Below are 22,912 nucleotides of genomic sequence, written 5' to 3'. Positions count from 1 at the left end.
CAATTGGTAATAATAATCCAAGTGTATTTTTTTAAGAATGTCTCACTTGATAAATAATTTGCTTTGGGGTCTTCTAAAGTTACCAGTAAGGAATCAGTTCATTAATCATGTGAGCAGTTCACTGGAAAATGACCAACAAATCTAATGAATATGTTGAAATTCCTTTTGAACTAGCATAACCCTTTTAGTTAGTAATTAAGAAAAGCTTGTTTATGATCACAGAATGTTTGTTACTCAGTTAATAAAATTTCCAGTGAGGGAATGAATGATCTTACATCACCTTGTCCTCAGCTCTCTGTCTTATGAAGAGATGGAGAAATGAAAGATCTCAGTGTCTGGCCTATGTAAGATTACATTGTTCATAGGTCTTCTTCACATATTTCTCTTGCTTCTCACTTTCTTAAACTCTACTGAAAAAAAATCCCCAAACCCCAAACCTTAAACCCAAATTCTGGCGTATTAATTGTTTTCTAGGCACATGAATGTTGTGTGCTTTCAATGCATCATTTCATGGACGCTTTCCAATAACGAGAGGGTTGATATCATCCTCATTTTTCTGATAGGGGACAGAAAGGATCCATCAGTTCTCAAATTCAACAAGTAGTGATGTTAAGAGTCACACCCTGGTCTGTCTGGCTCCAGAGTCCTTGCTCTTGATCTCCAAAATATAAATGCCTCTCTCTCCTTTCCTCTTTTCCTTCACCTACAACCAAACTGTGTCCCAGTCCTAAGGATCCATTTCTCAAAATGATGCTCTCCACCAGGCCTTTCCCTCTATTGCTTCAGTTGCTATTTTAAGAGCAAATGCTCTTTAGTGAGATGTCAGTTGGATATGCTAACTGTCCTAACAGCTTCTTCTCTAACCCTGTGCTCTTGATGAAACACCAACAGGCAGACTTCTTCCCCAAATCCTTTTTGATAATAATATTTTCCGATTCAAATTGTTATGACATTCTGCCTGTCATAGTCTCCCATAATTTGGCTTTACCCTACTTATTTAGAATCATTTCCCTACTCCTTTGTACTTGGCTAATGCTGTTTCCCCATTCTAGAAAAACAGTTCCTCCCCATTAATCTGCTTAAATCATTCTAGTCGGTCAAAGACTTCCACTGACTCTTCCTGAGAATGCAATCTCACATCCATTCTACATAACTCTCAATCAATCCAGTCAGATTTTTTTTTTCTGGTTGTTTCTTGCACTTGTCAATTTTATCTCCCCATGTTGCAATATCTTTGAGGGAAAGAACTATGTTTGACCTGACCATAATTTTTTCACTACTGGATATGAAGTAGTTACAATCTTAGAAATAAAAAGGAGCTTAGAAATATGTTAGCAATCAGGGAACTAGAAATAATCTAGTTCAATTTTCCTGCTTTACAGATGAGGACACTGAAACTCAGGGATGCTGAGAAAACTCAGTTAGTTTTCTGATAATTAACCATTCACTAATCCATTACAAGAGTTACTGCTGCACTGGAAACTCTAGGTTGAGCTGTACTTCTCAAACTAACATGCATGATCCCAGAAGGAGTGTCAGGAGAATGTCAGAAATGCAGGTTCTGATTCAGTAGGTCTGGAATAGGGCTTGAGGTTTGGCATGTCTGAATAGCTAGCTCCCCAGGGACCAAATGAGTAGCAAGGATTACAATTCCTTTCCAGACAAAAGGGTACAAATAGTGTGTCTTGGATTTATCATTCTGCCAAAATAAAGAAAGAACATTCAATATTTTACATAAAAATCAAAGGGAAGGCCCTGGCCAATTGGCTCAGTGGTAGAGCACTGACCTGCCGTGTAGATCTCTTGGGTTTGATTCCTGGTCAGGGAACACTGGAGAAGCAACTATCTACTTCTTTACCCCCCCCCCACTTTATTCTCTTCCTCTATCTTCTCCTCCTGAAGCCATGGCTTGATTGGTTTGATGAGTTGGCCCCAGGCACTGAGGATAGCTCCATAGGCCTTGGCCTCAGGCACTAAAAAGTAGCTCGGTTGCTGAGCAATGGAGCAGCACCCCAGATGAGCAAAACATCAGTCCCATAGGGGGCTTGCTGGGTGGACCCCAGTTGGGATGCATGCTGGAGTCTATCTCTCTAATTCCTCTCTCTCAATTTCAAAAATAAAAAGGAAATCATAGAGAAAAGTAGAGAAAATGCTGGATAAATCAGTCCATAAAGAACAGGAAGGTACTGTCATTGATAAGCTATTCAGGTATCTCTCTACCCACTTAATTCATTTGATCAAAACTAATTCTTATACAAAGGATCATATGATTAACTACCAGCTGCCCTTGATAAGTAACATAAATATTGGTGTCCCTGGTCCTTTGATATTAGTCATTATTTGTGATTTACTTTGCCCTTTTCTTTGAGAATAAGAGGTAAATAAGGGAAAAGAAAAAAAAGAAAGAATTTTATTATTATTATTTTTACAGAGATAAGGACAGATAGGGACAGACAGATGACAGGAAAGGAGAGAGATGAGGCACATTAAGTCTTTGTTGTGACACCTTAGTTGTTAATTGATTACTTTTTCATATGTGCCTTGACCAGGGGGCTACAGCAGATTGAGTGCCCTTGTTCAAGCCAGAGACTTTGAGCTCAAGCCAGTGACCTTGGGCTTCAAACCAGCGACCTTTGGGCTCAAGCTAGCGACCATAGGGTCATGTCTATGATCCACGCTCAAGCCAGCAATCCCATGCTTAAGCTGATAAACCCATGCACAAGCCAGTGACCTCAGGGTTTTGAACCTGGGTCCTCTGCGTCCCAGTCCAAAGCTCTATCCACTGTGTCACCATCTGGTCAGGCAGAAAATATTTAAACAAGTCAATTTGTTTCTTTTTATTATGTTGTTGTTTAGCAATTTAATGCAATGATTTTGAGTGATAATTCTGAGATGTTTTAAATTAAAGAGAGGCAGGAGAGTGAGAGAAAGAGACTGAACCACTAGTCTGCTAATGGCTGCTGACCTGCTAACGAAAGACTTCTCACATTCCTGTTTTGCCTGTTGGAATTTTGGATTAATTTTCAGGTGGCAGGTGGCTATATCTACAGTTTATTTTAGCCAGGCACCATCTAAGTCATGGAGCCTTTACTTGTTTCCACATAGTCTTTCTAGACTGCTTCCCACTGCCAATCCGCAGCAGTGGATATTTCTTTTTTTTTTTTTTTTTTTTTTTTTTCATTTTTCCAAGCTGGAAACGGGGAGGCAGTCAGACAGACTCCCGCATGCTCCCGACCGGGATCCACCCGGCATGCCCACCAGGGGGCGATGCTTTGCTCCTCTGGGGCGTCGCTCTGTTGCGTCCAGAGCCTAGCACCTGAGGCAGAGGCCACAGAGCCATCCCCAGCGCCCGGGCCATCTTTGCTCCAATGGAGCCTCGGCTACGGGAGGGGAAGAGAGAGACAGAGAGGAAGGCGCGGCGGAGGGGTTGAGAAGCAAATGGGTGCCTCTCCTGTGTACCCTGGCCAGGAATCGATTCCGGGACTCCTGCACACCAGGCCAATGCTCTACCGCTGAGCTAACTGGTCAGGGCCAATGGATATTTCTTTATGAGACTCTGCTATCCCTGAGCTGGCCCTGATTTACTGTCTCCCACTCTTTTGCCTATAGTTCATGTCAATTCTTACAGAATACCTCTTCCTTTTCTTTCCCCCCTACTTGACGCATAAAAACACTTGTTAAATTTTGGACAGTGGACATGCTGTCATTCCTACCTACCCATGCTGCCGATGGTTTAGACTCCATCCCAAGACTAGTCTTTTGTTTAGCATTCTTGGTTCAATAAAACCTCACTTAAAAGAAGAATTCAGTTATGGAAATTAAAGATTTTAGTTCAACATGAGGATAAGAGAGCAGTTAAAATTAAAGGATAAAATATTTTATGATGTCTAAAGTTTTACATTTTAAAATTATATTCTTATACCCATAAAATCAGGTTATTCAGTAAGCTCTCCAGGTGTTTGCAATATACCGTATTACCCCATCTATAAGATGCACCTTAATTTGGGGGCCTGAAATTTGAAAAAAAAATGTATTATAGAAAGTTATTGAACTCAAGTTTTATTCATCATAAAATTCATAGAACTCCTCGTCACTGTAAAAACTCCCATTATTAGCTTATCCTCATCTGTGTCTGATGTCGAATCATGGTCTTCAACAATGAGCACAAAAACAAGTGCGGAAAAAGCGGGAAATGCAAGTAAAAAAAGTCTACAACCACTGTATAAGATGCATCCATTTTCTAGACCTCAAATTTTTTGAAAAAATGTGCATCTTATACATGGGGAAATACGGTAACAGCTCAGTCCTGTGCTGACTCAGCAGCTTCAAGGTCATCAATGACTGTGCCTGTTAGTCAATTCCTGCAAAGTGGTCAATGTGATTTGAAATTAGGAGCTATTTCTGATGTCAACATAAGCAATTTTGACTGTCTTCTCATGAGCTCATTAACTGCTCAGGGATCACCTTACAAAAAAAGGAATCCTCCTAATGAGTCCATTAAATTTTGTCACCTGGGCATGACTCTGATTTGGTGACATGTGCTTCCATTTCTAGATTTCCCAATTATGTGCAGCATCACTCTCTAGCAATAGATAGTGGCTTTGTAAGTCATTTGACCAATCTGAGCACCTATTCTTGTGAACAGGGATGATCCTGACATCTCACAGGACAGAAAGAAACTTATACAGAAGAGAAACTTATACATGTAAACTGGGTGATGGTTATAAGCATTCACCTTATAAATATCATTGACATACAAAAGAATTTAAATAACTTGCCTTTGGCTTTCTAACGAGTATGAGTGTGGCCTTCACAGTAGCGCTTTGTATCTCAATTATTTGAGCTATCTAGAGAGACTGGTGCAGGCATTCATATAAAAGTTCCTGTAGAACGCTACAGCTGTTCTGATGTACCTAACACATCTTTCATCATATGCTCTTATAGTTTCCCAGTTCTTAATATCTGGAGATAAACTGAGCTTAAATAAGTTACCCATGTCTGTGGTTACCTCTCCTTTCCCCTTTTGATTATTAATACCCCTGACTGACAGAAAACCTTGTAATGAATGAGCTGATGACATTTCGAAATGCATCTCAAGAATGCTTTGCATTAAATAGAGGTTTGCTCTAGTTGAAATTTTACTATTTGGTATACTCTTAGGTGCTTTGGAGGCTAATACATATAGTATAAATTTCACAGGAATACTTATTTTGAGTTCCAAACCTCAAACTTTGAATGAAAAATTTAAAGTTGAGACTATACTAGAACAGTAAAAATTTTCTTTTGTTTAAATGGCAGGGGGTTTCAGTAACTAAAACTCTTGAGTTTTTGTTCTGCCTGGTGCTAAAGGTCTTTTGGTTTAGAAGGTGACTTTACTACAGTTTTCTTCCTAAAACCACTCTGATTGATTCATCTTTAGAAATGTTACTAGTCGCTTCTCAAAGCAGAATTCGACTTGACCACGACCTCACTCTGTACTAAACTTGACATCACAGGGGTGTCACAAACTAGACAGTATCTCTTTCCCCTTATGATGCCCACCGCTGGAGGGGAGGGAAGCAGCCAGTACCATTTAGAACAGAAAAAGGCTGTTTAATTTAAAAATAATCATAACTTTCTTCTGGCATTCTGCACCTGAGCTTCTGAGGAGCAATTTGGCTTGAAAAATTAATCGGTCACCTCTTTAGCCCAAAGTTTTTACCCACATCACTTCACTTAGCTTCGTAAATGAACATGTCAAAGAACTGCCGAACAGTAAATCTGGCTACACTCTGCACTCTGAGAAATGGTAAATGGCAAGTTCTACTCCTAACACTGCAAAACCACCTTTAATTCTTGGAAATAATCAATTAGGATTTGTGAGTAGTGCTTGTTCTGAGTGATGGAACTACTAATGATAAAATCTATTTTATCAGTATTTTTAATGCCTTTCTTATAAGTCTGTAGAGGGATGTTTTGCCCTATTTTCCTTCCTTTTAAGAAATGTGATGAGCATCATTTCATTTTCTAATTCTTTGTAGCTACATTTTCAATGAGCACTTTTAATTAAAGCTGTTGCTAAGGAGAATGTGTTGCGACACACATCTGAGGCGATTTTGCTGAAATCAGCTTTTAAAGTCCACAGAGCCTTCTGCTTTGCAGCAGGAGTTTAATACATCTGGTGGTTTGATACATATAAAAGCTTCCCAGAAAAAAATGTTTTCACTGTAAATGTGAAGTGTCACTGTTATCAGATTCCTAGTGTGATGACTTAGAGCACTTTGGAAATGAAGATGCCATTGTAATTTATTCCATATTTTTGTAATTCTTCAATGTTAGAAACCAGGTACTCCCAGGTGTTGGGTGTTGATAGGCTAAAGCAAAAGGTTTAGAAATAATTATAAAACTTCACTGAGAATATGAACATGTCCCAGAGATTTTTCTGCCAGACTTATTTTCTACAAAATTTTCTGGAAGCAAGGATATAAGAATTTTCTAGAGGGGACGATGGGTTCCCTGAGAAAGGTTGGTTCTTCCTTCTCTGTAGGTCTATGTTTGGGATCAGAAGCTTCAGTGACAAATTCTGGTTTTGTTCTAAGTTTCAGAAAGGCATTGTCAGTTCAATGGCCTAGATTACAAGACAAAAATTGGAAATCAATGGAGCAATTACAGAACCGCTTCAATATCTTAACTTGATCAATGTAAAGCTGCTTAGTTAGCCATAGTCTAGCTAGCGATTAGCTGTTTGGTTTTAAGTGGGATTCATTCAATCTCATATTTGGTGCGTGTCAGTCAGTGATGATTCCCAGATCAAATTTGCATATTGAAAGTACAACAAGCTTTTAAAAGTCAAATTCAATCCTAAAGCATTTTAAGAGTGAAAAGCTGTAGGCGCCATGCTGCTGACAGATCTCCCCACCCCCAGCCTTGTACCTCCCCCTCAGTCTTCCTGACTTCCTCTGGCCCTCTACCCACAATGCTCAGACAATAAGACTTTCATCTGGGCAGAGCTTTAAGTATGAACATGAGGCATAAGAATAGTAATCTAAATGATATGAAAACTGTAATAAGCAGCTCAACCTGATCTAATAAGCAGAGTAAACAACAAGGGAACACCTGAGAATTATGTGGGTGACTTGACAGGTTTAAATACAAGTCCTTAATTAGGTTATACTTGTCCACAAGTCAGCTCAGTATATATAAGAGGTGATTAGTAAGTAAATAAGATGCTGTCTCATCAAGTGCAGCACTGCTTCCTTTTCTAAATAACCTATAGCGCCTTAGACCCAGATGAAAGAGAGTATTTGAGAAAGGACCCAATGTCTGATGTTGATCTATCTTGCCACTGTTCTTTAAGGCAGTTTTGAAAAGTTACCTGGAACCCACCCTTGTAGAAAGACACCAAAACCAGAGCTTTAGTATCTTTGTATCTTAGGATCCTTTTTATTTTATTTTTATTTTTTTGGTCCCTGTGTTTTAACTTTTATGATGCATCTATATATAAACTCTCAGGTTTCCCGGGAATACCTCTTTTTCTTTGGTGGGGGGATGCAGTTTGGTAATATGTGGCTTGGTGTTGAGAAGAGAAGGGAACTGTCACTCACTGTCAGATTCGAATGCCTCCTTCCTGTGTCACTATTTCTTTCTGTAATGTGTGAGAGTAGCTGGTTTCATTTCTATTTCATTAGGGCTTGTCAAGCCTGGGAATTGAGGATGGAATACCACAAAATACTAGGAAGGGCTCAGAAAGTGGTTCTATTTACAACCTAAGAAGTAATTTTACAAAGAACGCTTCCTGCCCACAGCTTCACATTTAACCAAGCTTGTCAAATAATAGTGATTTTATACCTCTACTACAAAGTTTTTAGAATCCTATAAAAAGTTAGAAATATAAGAATAATTAGCTTCCTTTTGAAACATGACTAAGGTGTGTACCAGGTACACAGGATAAAGAAACAGAACTGATGGGGAGTCCTGAGGAGCCTGGAACTGTGAACTATCTGTCATTAAATAACTGGGTGACTCTTGGAAGATAATTCAACTTGACTGGGCACCAGTTGCCTCGTTTATAAAACAGGTAGAGAGATTTGGAATTATTTAGTATTTTTTAAGGCTGGCTGAACAGTAGAATAGCCTGGCTAACTTTTAACAAATCCTTAGATGTCAGTTTCTATCCCAGACCAATGAAGGGGATTCTGGGGGGACTCTTTGTATGGGTATTTGTAGGACTCCCCTCGCCCCCCAGTGATCCTGAGCCTCCAAGCTGAGAACTAACCGTTTCTTTGGTGTCCAGCGTTCTGTGACATTATGCTGTACTACTTATGTGGTGACACAGGTATACAATGTTCCTGAGCAGATGTAGTTTTAATAATTTTTATAAAAATTAAAACAATTTTAATAATGATTCTCTTTTCTCCAACTGTGTCTTCTACCAAACTCCAGCAGAGTGTGCCTCACATTTTGTCTAGACCAATCACATGGGCATTTTGGATATCCAAGCACTTCATCTTGGGCTGTCCTAGAGTAAAAAGTTAATGTTATACCTTATTTAAAAAAAAAATTGGTGAAGGTCAAAGTTAACCTTTCCTCTAGAGTTTTTGACCACTTTGCTAAAAACCATTTCAACTTTCCAACATTCTTGGCTGGACCAGGGGACCAAAGACATATTAAGTTAGTTGACCTGCTTAACTTAAACTTGGCAAATAATTAATCATGGCTTTCCATCTGAAGGCTGGCACTCTTTAACAGATAGTAGTTGCTGATTTTCCCTTTGTCTAAACTGCGTCCTTGTTTGTTGTAGAGGACAAGAGATTCGATTGGTGCAGAATGACCACCCTGCCTGATGAAACAAGACATATGACTTACAGACAACTCAACTCCTTTGTCTGGATAGGAGAATTAGAATACTTCGAGGAAAAATATTCTAAGTGGACAAAATGTGCATTGTGTCTGGTGAATAGCAGGGACTCCCACTTGTTAACTATTTGATTGTAATAAAAAGGAACACTGGCTTCTGTTTGTTGATAAGATTAAAAAAGAACAGTTTCTCCTCATAGTGACTGCTCCGAGACCATCTACGTATGGTACGTGAGACCTAAACTCAGTGCAGTCACATTGCTCAGAAGAACAATGCTTAAAGTTTAATGCTCTGCACTTGTCTTGAAATTCTCAACAATGTTATCATTGAATTTGTGTTTGTAAGTGCAGTCTGATGGCACAATGAAGGACGTGCCGAGGGCTTGGAGCCTCGGCTCACACATGGTCCATAGTCACACATCCCACCTCCCACTGCCTCCTTGGGATGGGACCTCAGTTACCTGCTCCTGCCTCTGGCATCCCTGCCAGACTAGCTTGCCCTCTCCAGCCTACTGCACGGGGTAGACAAGATTAGGTTCCATATCACCCTATATGCCTGGCTGGGAGCTGGGTACAGAGAAAGAAAGGATCAGAGTTGGGTATGTGCTTTGTAGTATTTCATGGCAGGGCAAGGAGCTGGCTGTCCTTGCCTTAGGCTGGTAGTGCCATGATGTGTTTTATAGGCAAGTTGGGGGGAAGTCTCATTCACACCAGATACTGAGCACATTCCAGTGGGGAGATGGCAGTCCCTTGGGGGTTTCCTATCCACTGAAGATTGGGACTGTCAGCCTCAGGAAGGGAGGATTGATTTTTCTGCTACTGTTGAGGGCTTACATTTTTATTTTCCACTGGGTTCCACAAGTCATGCAATTGGCCTTGCTTGACCTGTTTTCCAACAGACAGCTCTGGGTTCCATAGAGCTATGTGAGGCCTGGGAGGGCTGTTAAAGTCCCATGTCCATATGTATCCTCTCTTTTAGAACAAAGGGATGAAACTTGAATATCTTCAAGTTTTTTCTCTACTGTTAACTATCATAATATACATATATCATATATTAACTGTATGACATGAGGCAAATTACTTAATTTTTCTGGGCCTTAGTATATTATTCTTCCATATAGAAATAATTCTACTGTCATAAACATGAAATAAACTAACATATATAAGTACATGGCACATAGTTAGATGTTCAATTAATTTTAGTTGCTATTATTACAGTTGTCATTATTATTTACTATGGACCCTGGAAGCAGTTATAAAACTATTTTGATCAATACTTTGAAGGATATACATTCTAACAAACATGTTTGGGGTTCTAGTCTCCAGGTTTCTAAGGGTTTCTCAAATTCACTGGAAATTTTTAGGAGGAAAAAAATGTCAGGTAGAGGAAAATTATATAATGAGAAGGAATCTTAGCTTTGTCTATCATAAAAAAGGCACAAGTGCTATACCCACAGAGGGTGTCTAATTGTTGAGGTGTGTAGTAAATAAAATAGAGGACAATGAGGTAACAGTACTTCACTTTTTGTTTTGCTAGAATGAGCAGGTACAGAAGACTGATTCAATGTCAAGGTAATAGTGTATAAGGGGATAGTTATAAGCCACATATCTCTGGTCAGTGATGAGCTGGTGCCCACAGTGGCAGCTTCCTGACAGTGACTGTCACTAATGCCAACATATGGAGCCTGCTACTCCTGCAGAAAAATTTGAAGATATCTTTGGATTTTCGTAGGTAAAGGAAGCTGCCTCACTGCACCATCACTTTGGTTTTCCTGAATATACTGAGTACTAGCTCTACACTAGATGATTTTATATTCTCTCTAAACCTTACAAACATCCCATAAGGCAATCATGCCTACTTTATAGATAACAAATCTTGAAGCTCATCTAATTAACTAGTTTAACCAAGACTTCTAGCTAGTCAAGAGAGTGAGCTCTATCTGATACAGTCTATCTGACTTCAAGATTATGCATCTTATTTTAATTGATGGAAAAGCTTCTCTTATAACTATAGTAAATGAACTCTTAGTAGGAGTAATAACATGGCAAAACATTTAGCTTTAATACCAGGTACTGTTCTAAGCACTTACTTGATACTGATTGATTTAATCCTTGCTGTGGCCCTATAAAGTAGGAATTACTACTTCCATTTTACACTGGTGCACTGGAAAGTTAAGTCAACTAGACAAAGTCACACAGCTGAAGAGTGACAGGCCAGGCCATCAACCCAGCAATGTGGCTTCAAAGTCTGTGCCCAACCATTAGACAAGGGCACCAAAACTGGAATTATTTTAAAGGTTAACAGAAAGAGTATAATTTAACTTTCTTAAATAATATTCTAAGACATACATCCAAATGTATGTCCTTCAAAGTGTTAATAAAAATATTTTTTCAGCCCTGGCACGGGGTGCAGTGGATAGCCTGCTGCCCCGAAGCACCGAGGAAGCCAGCTCAAGCTGTGGGTCATTGGCTAGAGCCTGGAGTCCCTGATCCGAGCCTCAGTCAGGGCACATATGAGGAGCAATCAATGGTACAACGAAAGAGAAACAATGAGTTGATGCTTCTCTCTCTCTTTGCTCCTCCCTTTCTCTCTCTCTCTGTTAATTTTTAAAAAAATTTTAGAGTCTGAAGCAAATAATAATGATAATAATAAACATAGCAGTTAAAATTAATTTTATATTATTATGTAGCAAGTGATATTGTGCCAAAGCATTTATATATGACATATCATTTAGTACTTATGATGGTAGTATTATTATTCCTGGATAATAGAATAAATTACTGAGGTCCAGAGAACTTACCGTTTCCCATGTTACATGATGGTTCTGGGGAAAACTTAAGACTGTCTGCAACCAGATCCTGCACTTTTGTCTATCGAACTACATTCTTCTAGAATTTTCAGTGGTGGAAAACTTTAGATTCAGACAATAGATGTAATTTTTTAAAAACTAGCAGAAGTCATTTGTGACTATATCCTACATTTTTTGAATTGCAGGTACTTGAAATTAATTTTTGGTTAAAAGTATTATTTAATTAAAAACAGGGTTGTTCTTCTTTTGTGATCTATAATTTGTATAAAATCAGTCTCCAAAACACATCCTAGTCACTGACGGCATCATGGTAATTAGAATCTCCCCAAGTGATCACTTTGGAGGGACACTCTTACTTATGAGCTCGATATTGGACAAATGCTGCAGGCTAACAGTGGAAATAATGACCAGAAGCTTACCATGTGCCTCTGAGCTTGTGACTTAGTGCTCAGCTGCACCATTCAAGCACCCTGTGAAGTCACTGGCTATAACAATCTAATGATTATTGCCTACTGAGCCACTTCATCTTCTGTGGTACTTTACTTATTGGGAGGATGTACATGACTTTTAATTCATGGATTGTTTCAGAGGACCCACACTGTATATGGTACCATCCATACTGTGAATGGGGACTGTGCTGAGTCGGGAACCCTTAATGATCCGGGGTGGGTGAATATATCCTTTAAGTGGACGTGGAAGGAAGTTACCATTTTTTTCATTCCCTCGGCTCTTTGCAGACCAAGACCAACCCTTTCTCTCTTTTGGGGGTTGCACACAGCATCCTCTTCTTTACAATATTGCTTAACACTGGTTTTAATCTAATATATAGCTCAGAATAAATTTTTTTTTAGGGAAGAACTCTGAGAACAGCTCAGTCAGCTATTCTTGGTGAAGAAACTACTACAGTGGGGAGGGAAAAGGAAAAAGACAAGAGAGGTGGCTTTATTGTACATTTCTAGCCTGTAACTGGTGTGAAGTGACTTCTCTTGCATTTGGTAGGATGTTTCTCTAAGCAAAATTTCTCCTCCAAACTTGGAAACCTCTGTGGCATGTCTAAGAACAGCCACCTCTAACTGCTCCATGCTCGACAAACTCTTTTTATTAACAGAAGCAAGCTTGTTGGAATATAGCATTTCAAGAATTTCCAAAACACAGGATATACTTTCCTTCTGGCAAAATATGACAGCCAAGTTGGGAGAGGTCCATGATGAAAACCAAAATTTAGATGTGACAATTCTTAGAAGTAAAATGTGTTTATTTTCTAAAGGCTATTTTCCAAAGAAAAATGCTTTTCAGATGGAGTTCTTCCATTGAGAACATTATTGAACACAGCTGCCTGGAGGAAAGCACTCAATTTGGATGTCAAGATCTTTGATAGAACAGAGCAGAAAATAGTCTGGCATGACCATTTCTGCTTTGAATCGAGAGAAATGCTAGTTACCAACAGAACAAAAGAGAGACTTACTGGTAAGATATTTTTACCAAAGGAGTTAGAGAAACATGTCTTAACAGATGACATCCAGAAAATAAAGCAATAAGTAGTGGGTAAAAAGCTACTTCTTATTATTAATAAAAATAATAGTCATGTGTCTGATCTCATACTAATTGTTTTAAAATCCTTGGAGGAAGGTGTGTCTGCCTCATTTTATATAGAGAAAGAGCAGAGACACAGGAAGGCAAGGTAATTGCAGCAAGTTACCCAGCCAGGAAATGGCAGAGTTGGGACTAGATCCTAAAACCAAATCTCCAACTCTTTATCATTCTTTTACAGGACTTGAGACAGAATTTGGAAAGTGATTGAATGCTTTTCTGATTACCATGGCTTTGTTGGAATGGCCACCTCCTTGGAATTCAATGGTCCCGAAAGCATCTGTTGGACTGAGTTGAGTGTGCTTGCTGATGGACCATTTCTCAGACTGGATGTCATTTCGTGAGAGGCGACTCTCATTTTTCTCATTTTGAAGAATAGAGATACTGGGAGTGAGGCCGACATGCTGGCCAATTAGACGCCCACAGCAACACCTATAACATAAGAGGTCAAAGTCAACTCATTGTATTACCCACGATTGGAATACATACTTAAGGCAAGAGAATTTACACACAGTAGCAAGCCAGTGAGTCGATTATCAGGTGGAATCCCATAATGTGGTTGTATTAGGCAAATGGCAAACTAGGGATATATACCTGGCATATATACCTTTCCTTTTCTGTCCCCTCCTAGCTGTATAAGCTGTAACAAGTCTCCTGTCCTCCTCCACTCACCTTTTCACACCTGCCATATAGTTCAGGATTGGAATCTGAGAACAAAAACTCTGAAGGTTTTTTAATTTCTCACTCTTCCCATCTATCAACTCTTGCAGGAAGGACACTGAACAGCTTCAAGGGAAGGATTTTAACATGTACATTTAAATGAGGAATCCCACTCATATGTGAGTCATAGCCTAACTTGTCTTTTCCAAATTGACATTCACTGTCAAATAGCCAATTCTGAGGGAAAAAAATTCTGCAGCTTAAGTGTTCTTGAAGAAACAATGAAAGAATTATTCACAAGATATTCGAAAACAAAGTTTGCTCCTTGCAGCATAAAAATGTCCTTCAGACTCTACTACCACCACTATTATAATTATTACTAATACCACTGATACATACTTACCAATTATTGAATGCTAACAATGTGGCATTTATTTTACAGGTAAAATGTTATAATTTTGAAGGTTAGGTAATTTGCTCAAGGTTACACAGTCTATATTTTAAACTATTTTATTACATTGCCTTTTCAAAAGGGCATTTCCAGACATTGATATGTTACTTTATCCCAAATACTTTCCACCTTATATTCTGCTGATCTTCAAGAAGGTAAGTGAGATACTAAAAATATGCTTGGATAGGAATCTGAAAGTCTGCAGTCTAATTAGTAATCTAGGAGTCATTTATTTAAAAATCACTTTTGTACTAGAGCAAAGCATGCTGGTACAAACTAAGCATTTTGATAAAATGCTTAAAAGGAAAAACCAGTAGCTGTACTAAAAATGTAGTCTATAACTCATTCTTAGATACAGTGATTAATTCCTTCCCCAATGGTATTTCTGTTATTCTGTATAGAATCTTAGAGAATTAACTGCAGAGATAGCATATTAATTGATGTGCATATATATGATTGCTTCAAAGATGTCCAGACATGATGGAATTAATCTTTAATTTCACATTGGTCTACATGTAATGGATAGTGGTTACTATTGAAGTCCTGTTTTCACTGTTGCTACTTCACGTTCTCAGTATATTGTAAAGATAGTGAGATTACCTATGGGGGTCTTTGGTGCTGGGGATGATGTGAACACATTCTCTTTTATAAAATGCTCTTTCTATCCAGGACTTCTGAGCCTAAAAAAAACACAGAAAAAAAAGCAGAAGAGTAAAGGTGAACATCATCTTTAAGTATTTGGGACTAGGCAGTAGAATTTCAGAATCACATAGTTGTCTAGTATTTCATAAACTGAACTAAAATTGTGGTTACACATACAAACACTGCATATAAAAAATCATTCACTCTCAGAACATGGTGATTAAGTTGTTTAACATTCTAATATTGAGAGTTAAAGAGTATGATCATAATTTTAAAAAGCTAATGATAGAACTACATACAAAATTATGATTTTTGAAGGATGGAAAAACAGTGCTATTTACAGAGAAAATAAAAAATATAGAGCAGCATGCTTGCAACCCTACAGACAATTTTTCAGTTGTGGGAAAATATACAGTTGACACCTGAACAAAACAACTATGTGAGTCCACTTATATGTGGGTTTTTTTCAATAAGTACTATAAATGTATTATCTTTTCCTCACAAATTTCTAAATCACATTTCATTTTCTTTAGTTTACTTTATTGTGAGAACACAGTATATAATAACAGAACAAACAAAAGAAGTATTAGTTGACTATGTTATCGGTAAGGCTTCCAGTCAACAATAATTTTAGGGGAAATCAAAGTTTTACTCAGAGTTATGACTGTGCAAGAAGTTGGCTCCTTTAAACCTTGCTTTGTTCAGGGTTAAGCATATATCTAAACAAGTATAGTTTTCATGGCTGACAGATTTTCCTCGTAGAGGGAAGAAAAATGGTGAAGGAATTACATAACTGAAAAGCCCTACTCCATTGCCATACTTTTTCTAAAATCTAAATTAGCAGTGCTTAAATATGGAGAGGGGAAAAGGAAATAGATACATAAGGAAGATAAATGTCCTCATCACAGTCCAAAATTTCACAGATAGGCCTTTGGAAGGAAGTAAGATGGCATATTTTCCTGCATCCCACATGTCTTTCAGCACAGTAAATAAAGCTTCTTAGAAGGGCATTATTGGAACTGTGCACCCAGAAGTCTGGCCACTAAGATTGGGCCCCCAGAAAGATAAAGGCAGTTCTGGAAAACTGTACCATCTTTGTTCCAAAGCAGAGTATCCACCCTGCATCTTTTTACCCCTTTCTTTACCAGCATTTGAAATAGCAGAGGAGTCTCTTATGGAATCCAGTAAGCTACTCAACAGTTCTCTAAGTGTTTAAGATGAAAGTTGCTATAGTAACTTATAATGATATTTCTATCTGGTATCATCTTCTTCCTAACCCAGCACCAGGACTAAATTCATACTCTTAAAATATACAGGGCCAAAGAGTAACGAAGCTGTTTACTTGGCCTGTCTCAGTGATTGGTATTAACTGTGACAAGCCCCCACTGATTGATATTGACTCTGCCAGGACCCAAATGTCTGTATAAATTGTGCTAGGGTCTGGTTAGCCCTCCACCCCTTAATTGTGCATCTCCCCCTTCTCTCAAAAGAGTTTCCACAAGCATGTGGCAATGAAGGCAGGGGTTGTCTAACCTTATGACAGCGTACACTTTACAGTAGCAACAGAGGATACTTGAGGGTATAAAAGAACAGCATCCTGTTTCGGTCATAGTCAAAATCAGGCCACATAATTTCTGAGTGTTTGTTTATGCATTGCCCACATGGGAAGGAGCACCTGCCATGTCTCAGAGATCCTTGGGTCCAGGTGGCCCTCTGCACCCTCACACCACAAATGCAACATTTGCAGTTCTATTTGTCAGCTGGGTATGAAAAAAGTTCCAGTGTCTATTCTCAAAGATTTTTCTTTTCAAATATGTAGGAAAAGCTTGTGGCTACATCTTTGCACCAGGTAGGAGCTTAGCAGTGTAGATGACAACCAGTTTTTATCTCTCTAAACAGCCTGTAAATTAAACTATTCTTAGGCTGTGATTTTTCCTAGACACTGAATACTTTCATTGATAACATCTCTTGGCAGAAAGATGGTAAAAATATTCCTCACTGGACATTTGAGACCAACTTTCCCTACACCTTGGGGAGCAGAAAAGAGTGCACTGCCTTTTTTATCTGTGGCCCACTTTGGCTAGGATTCAGAAGGACCTTTTGGGGGAGCACCTGGGAATTTCAGAGGGTACTGATCAATACTCTCTGAGCAAAAGCGGGATGGCAATGTCATGAGCAGAGCATGAGGTTTGGAGTTAGAAAAAGCAGGGTGAACGGCACTCAGCAGCATGGACAAAGTCATATAATTTCTTTTTTTCCCTCAGTTTTCTATTTCATTTTATTATTATTATTTTTTTGTATTTTTCTGAAGCTGGAAACGGGGATAGACAGTCAGACAGACTCCCGCATGCGCCCGACCGGGATCCACCCGGCACGCCCACCAGGGGGCTATGCTCTGCCCCTCCGGGGCATCACTATGTCGCGACCAGAGCCACTCTAGCGCCTGGGGCAGAGGCCAAGGATCCATCCCCAGCGCCTGGGCCATCTTTGCTCCAATGGAGCCTCGCTGCAAGAGGGGAAGAGAGAGACAGAGAGGAAGGAGAGGGGGAGGGGTAGAGAAGCGGATGGGCACTTCTCCTGTGTGCCCTGGCAGGAATCGAACCCGGGACCTCTGCACGCCAGGCCGACGCTCTACCACTGAGCCAACCGGCCAGGGCCTTTCCCTCAGTTTTCTTCAGCTATAAAATGGGCACAACAATAATGCTTGGAACATGGAATTATTATGATTATGATTTGAGAATTGTGGTTGTACTTCAAACAGAGGGATCGGTCTTGGGTTGGTTCTGGTACTAACAGTCCAGATGAAGTTTCAGATGAGAGCACTATGAAACTGCTGCAGCAGATGGATCTAGATTGATCTCACTTTGCACTGGGGATGATATGTTCTCAGAAAGCCTGGGTGACCACTAACAAGATATGTAGAAAAGTTATTTCATTTCCGAGAGCCTTTTCTATAATATGAGGATAATCACAGCTATTTTGGAGAGTTGTATTAATCAAAGAGGATGATTCAGGGAGAACACCTGGTACTTAGTAGAAACTAAATACATAATAACAACGCCTAATCTTTACTAAAGGCTCATTATGTGCCTGAAATTGTATCATATATGTATTGTCTCCTTAGAGCCTCCTAAGAACACTGTGAGGGAAGTACTACTATTGTAACCATTTTACTAATGAAGAAACTGAGTAAGATGCACCAAATAAGTTTTAAAGATAGTTTGAACTTGAGAAATCTGACTCTAGCGTTCACACTCCTACCCACTCTGTTAAGCTGCCTCCCCAAATTGGATATTATTGACATTAAATCCTCTTGATCTTGGCAGTGCCATCTGGGCATGCGTGGAAGTGCCTTGGTGATTTTAGAAGAGAGCTGGGCTTCTAGAGGCATGTCTTAGAACCAGTTCACACTCGCATGTTTCCTCTTCTCATTTCCCCTTTCCAGTCCCCACTGTGCTATCTGTTTGTTCTTCTCTCCTTGAGGGAAGGGATTTAGATGGGAAATCAGGAAGCTATCAGATTAAGAGAAAGAAGTAAACAAAGGGGAGAATCTTTAAAATAACTACAACAGAAGAAATGTAATCACAACAGGACTTCTAATGTGAAAATTTGGGGGTCCATGACATAGATTAGACTTTTCAAGAGCACCATCATTATTTCTCTCACTCACAGACCACAGTTTCAACTTGGAGAGCCCTGAAAGTTTTACTCAGATGCTGTGTAAAGTGAACCTACCACAGATTGTCAACTTGTTTGTTAGTCTTTAATTATAAAGTAATTTGACTTGTGTGCAGTTTAGCAACTTAACTACCTTCTAAAAGGTAGAAAGGTACCTTATTGTTAGCAAAGAGATTGAGAATCAGTTACTATTTCTTATTATTAGCAGATTAACCATTTTCTTTGCAAAGGAACAAAAAATTGGGAGGAGGAAAAAAAATCTTTCCATCATTCATAATTGAATCAGAGTCTCTCTCTTTTTTTTTTTTGAGAAGAAAAGTATAACAGAAAGAATGCATGTATAACACATGAATTAGAAATGCTACAAAATGTCATGCATAATTTACTATGCTCTATTGTGGTCTTTGCTTTATTGTGGTTTTATTCTGGTCATCAGTGTGGACGTATATTAGACTTTTAAAGTCATTTTGTTGGAGAAGGCATATTTGAAATATAATCATGGTTTAACTTGTTCTCTAAACTAATTTCCTTTTTATTTGTTGAAAGTCTTTGAACTATTCTATGTCAGGCTTTATTCTTGACTTCAACATAGAACTAAGTTAGTTCAGAATGGCTATCCTCATTGTTAGAAAGCATGAAATAGTTTTGACATGCCGTATTTCTAGCTGACCCTATATGAAGCAAAACCTCAATGGACAAAGTGTCCTAAACTCTCTTTTAAAATCTACTTCGGATGTCTTATGTGCTCTTACCATAGAAAATCAGTTATGTACATTTTCCCCTAAAGGTAGAATGGTCACATCACCATGACTGAGTTTGTGATAGGCTCTTTCTTGTCTTTCTGCATTATCAGTCATGTGTGATGTGTAAAAGGAAGTGTTTTTCAAAGGCTAATAATTAAAGAATATCTTACTCAAAACAAAAAACGAGGACATTCACATTTTGAACAAAGTATAATGATTGTTCTCAAAGAATAAAGTAAATGTAAATTGCAAAAGTCTAATGTACAGTCAATAAAACATGAAAATGATAGAAACAAACAAAAAAGCTGTAAATATGTTGCTTTGAAAATTAAGTTGTTTCATTTAAGCAGGTTTCAACTTTTTTTTTCACAAAGGCTCTGCTACAAATGTTAGCTCCCAAACTACTTTTGACCCTTTTCACAACCCACACAACCTAGCTCCAGAAGCAAGTTCCCCAGGCAGGCACGGTTCACAAGTGCACACACAGAGTATATATTAAATCAGAAAATTTTGACCTGTGGTACTGCATTCCAACCTTTAGAGAGGTAACTTCAAAAGAAGGGCAACAACCCAGACCAGTAATTGTAAGAGTAAAAAAAGAGTCCACTAACTTGGTAGGAATACATTACGAGCAAAATTTCATTATGGTCCTCATTTTGAGGCTCTCATGTTTTCAATGTACATTTTGTCCTAATCAGAACAAAGCCTCAAAGACCCAAAGGTACTAAATCCTCTGTTCATTTTTATCCTTTGCTTTCCCCCTCAAGATCTTCACATCTCCCCAGGCATTCCTGTGGTCCTTCTCTAGGTCCCCAGATCCAATATTGAGAAGTTGAGCAAGAGGAAAGTGAGCTGAAATCATTTTACCTGAGCACTGACTCTGGGTGGTGGAAGAGGCAGTCCCACGAGCAGCTCCTGTTGCTTTCATTTTGCTGCGTCTGGGGCTGGTCATCCCGTTAATAATGCTCTTATGACCGCCCACTGGAAAAAAAGTCACTTGCCCAGCTCTTCCCCCAAGAGACGTTTCAAGTAAGCAATGAACTTGGGCAGATTAGCCCCTTGGAATGTGCTGCTTTGGGATTAGCCTCACTAAGAACCCCATGGACATTCCCTCACAGCCTCAAACACTGCTTGATTTGAACATCTAATCTGACGCCAGAAGACAAACAAATCCCCAGAGAGATCGGATTTAACTGGCACAAGTCCTGACAGGCTCTCCCCGCTTTTCTTTTTCCATTTTCAGAGAGAAGGCTTGTGAAAGTGTGATAAGGTGTTCTGAGTCCTGAAAAGTTCAACTTTGGAAAGCAAATCCTTCTAAAGAAACAGTGTATTAATGCTCCAAGTGGGTTGAACACACAAGCCGCATTGTTTGTTCCTCCCCAAAGAATGGCATGATAGCATTTCTTTAAAGAGGAACTGCTAAGAACTGGACATTTCAAAAGAATAGTTTGGTCCTTGAACATGAGCCCAAGTAGAATAAAGTTGGAGTTTGCCAGTGACCTTCCACGACTTCTAAAATGTCAATAAATAAAAAGACTTGTCTGATCACTCTTCTCCTGCAGCCTCTCTCCCACAATTGCAGAAGTGTGATTAGAACCCTACACTCCCATTTCCCTGTTTTTAAAGAAATGAGCTATGACCACTATAGCACATGAATGTAGACTAAAAGCAGTGGCGCTGCGATGTGTTTATGTGGGGTTCCAGCTTATAGAACGGGCTCTTCCAAATATCATCCCAGAGTGAAGTTTTCGTATAATAGCAGTTCTTAACTAAAGTGAACTGACTTGGGAGAAAAAACCTCTCAAATTTCAACAAGGCAAAAATACTTTTTAAATAAGTGAATATTTGAGTACTCATCTACAAAATATTGAACTCTTCCTACAGACAGAAGTTAGAGCTGAGAGGCGGTGTTCATGATCAAGTCAGTGGGCTGGACACCAACGAGGGCTATGCTATTTTGATCTTCATTTGCTCATAATCTCCTTCAAAAGTGCCTAGCATGTGTCATGAGGACACACACTGAGGGTCATAATGTAAACCGGATACCTTATTTCAAACTTGGATTAGATCCTTAGCCTTCTCCTTACCTCTCTGCTTTTTCTATTATTGATCTCCTTTAAACTCTCACATTTTCTGGTCTCTCACTTACCAAAGTTTTCCCAGAGTGGAGGAACAATAAGTTACTTAGTGTCTTGCAACTGAGAAAACATGATGATCAGTGAGAAAACATGAACATCAGACTGAGCTTTAGCATTAAACACACCGTGAAGAAAGTCCCTTCACCTGCCTTCAGGGGGTGGCTACAGAATAATATGCAGTGTCAGTGACAGCCTTAGTGGAGTACACACCCTTCTCTGTACGCAGCTGTGCATTCTTAGCCATTTATTCTAAAGGAACCATGAGAATGATGAGCACGAGAAGATGTTCACTGCGGCATTATTTATAATACAAAAAAAATCTGGAAACAAATTAAAGTCCATCAGTGGAAAGCTAATTAAACTAATTAAATGGGTCATGCTACTACTTTAACCTTCATCTGACTTACTTAAAATCTTAAGTTCAATCAGATATATACTGTGTCATTTAAATATGGTACACACATATATATTTTTTACCCCATTCTTTCTCTAGTCTTGCTTAGTTTTTGCTTTTCCTGTTTTCTTTTCTAGAAATATTTTCTAGGGACAGACTATGAGGTGCCTTCTACAAACTTTGTTTATACCAAAGACAAAAATATTGTCGCTAGAACCATAGCATTTTAAGTAGAGAAGAAGGCCTCAGTTAAAATCAGCACAGCAATTCTTTCATATGAGGTCACAGATTATCTCAAGATCCTTTGATTTGGGCAGGTAATTAGTTCCAAAGAGACTTGTAGCTCTGAGCCACATTGTGCATGTGGATTTTTTTTTTAATCTTGGTTATCATCCAACAATGCAATTCCTGACAGGCTATATTACCTGCCTGTTTCAGATATACTTTAGAGAGAATGTAGATCGAATACTAACAAGAGGAAACTATATGTGTAAGGTAAACTGTGGTTATTCTTCACTCTTATCTTTATGCAATGACAGATTCCCTTATTCTTCCAATTCATCATTAAATAAGCACACACACACACACACACTCAAATAAACTAAAAATTTTCCACTGGTACATAACTCAATTTTTAAAAGTAGAATCATATTTTCTACAGGTGGAAACTAGATTTTTGACATGGAAAATGTTATTTTATTGTTATAAGGATGCCCAAATTATTTTTTCCTGTGATGTTCACATTTGACAAAAACAAAGCATGAAATAGAGCAGAGGTCAGCAAACATTTAATGTAAATGGCTAGATGATAAATAATTTAGGCTCTTTACAGTCCACACGGACTATGTGGCAACATTCAACTCTGCTCTTGGGGCACAAAAGCGACCTTGGGCGAGATGTAAACAAATGAGTGTGGCTCCATTCCAATAAAACAGGTGCTGCACTGGAATTGATGTGCACTGGTTAACCCT

General features: G+C 38.8%; 1 protein-coding gene across 6 annotated transcripts in view; it reads right to left on the bottom strand.

The window, feature by feature from the left end:
- TRPM3 (transient receptor potential cation channel subfamily M member 3) overlaps positions 1-22,912 on the bottom strand; it is a 542,782-nt gene that overhangs the window by 263,525 nt on the left and 256,345 nt on the right. For all 6 annotated transcript variants that reach the window (XM_066257103.1, XM_066257105.1, XM_066257106.1 and 3 more), the window contains exons 2-3: positions 14,947-15,026; positions 13,463-13,667 (exon numbers count right to left, since the gene is read on the bottom strand). In XM_066257103.1, the coding sequence (XP_066113200.1) occupies positions 13,463-13,667; positions 14,947-15,026 (285 nt within the window). The remainder of the gene's footprint in view (positions 1-13,462; positions 13,668-14,946; positions 15,027-22,912) is intronic.

Source organism: Saccopteryx bilineata, chromosome 2, assembly GCF_036850765.1.
Source record: "Saccopteryx bilineata isolate mSacBil1 chromosome 2, mSacBil1_pri_phased_curated, whole genome shotgun sequence".
Classification (NCBI taxonomy): Eukaryota; Metazoa; Chordata; class Mammalia; order Chiroptera; family Emballonuridae; genus Saccopteryx; species Saccopteryx bilineata.
This window is presented reverse-complemented; position numbering and strand designations above follow the sequence as displayed.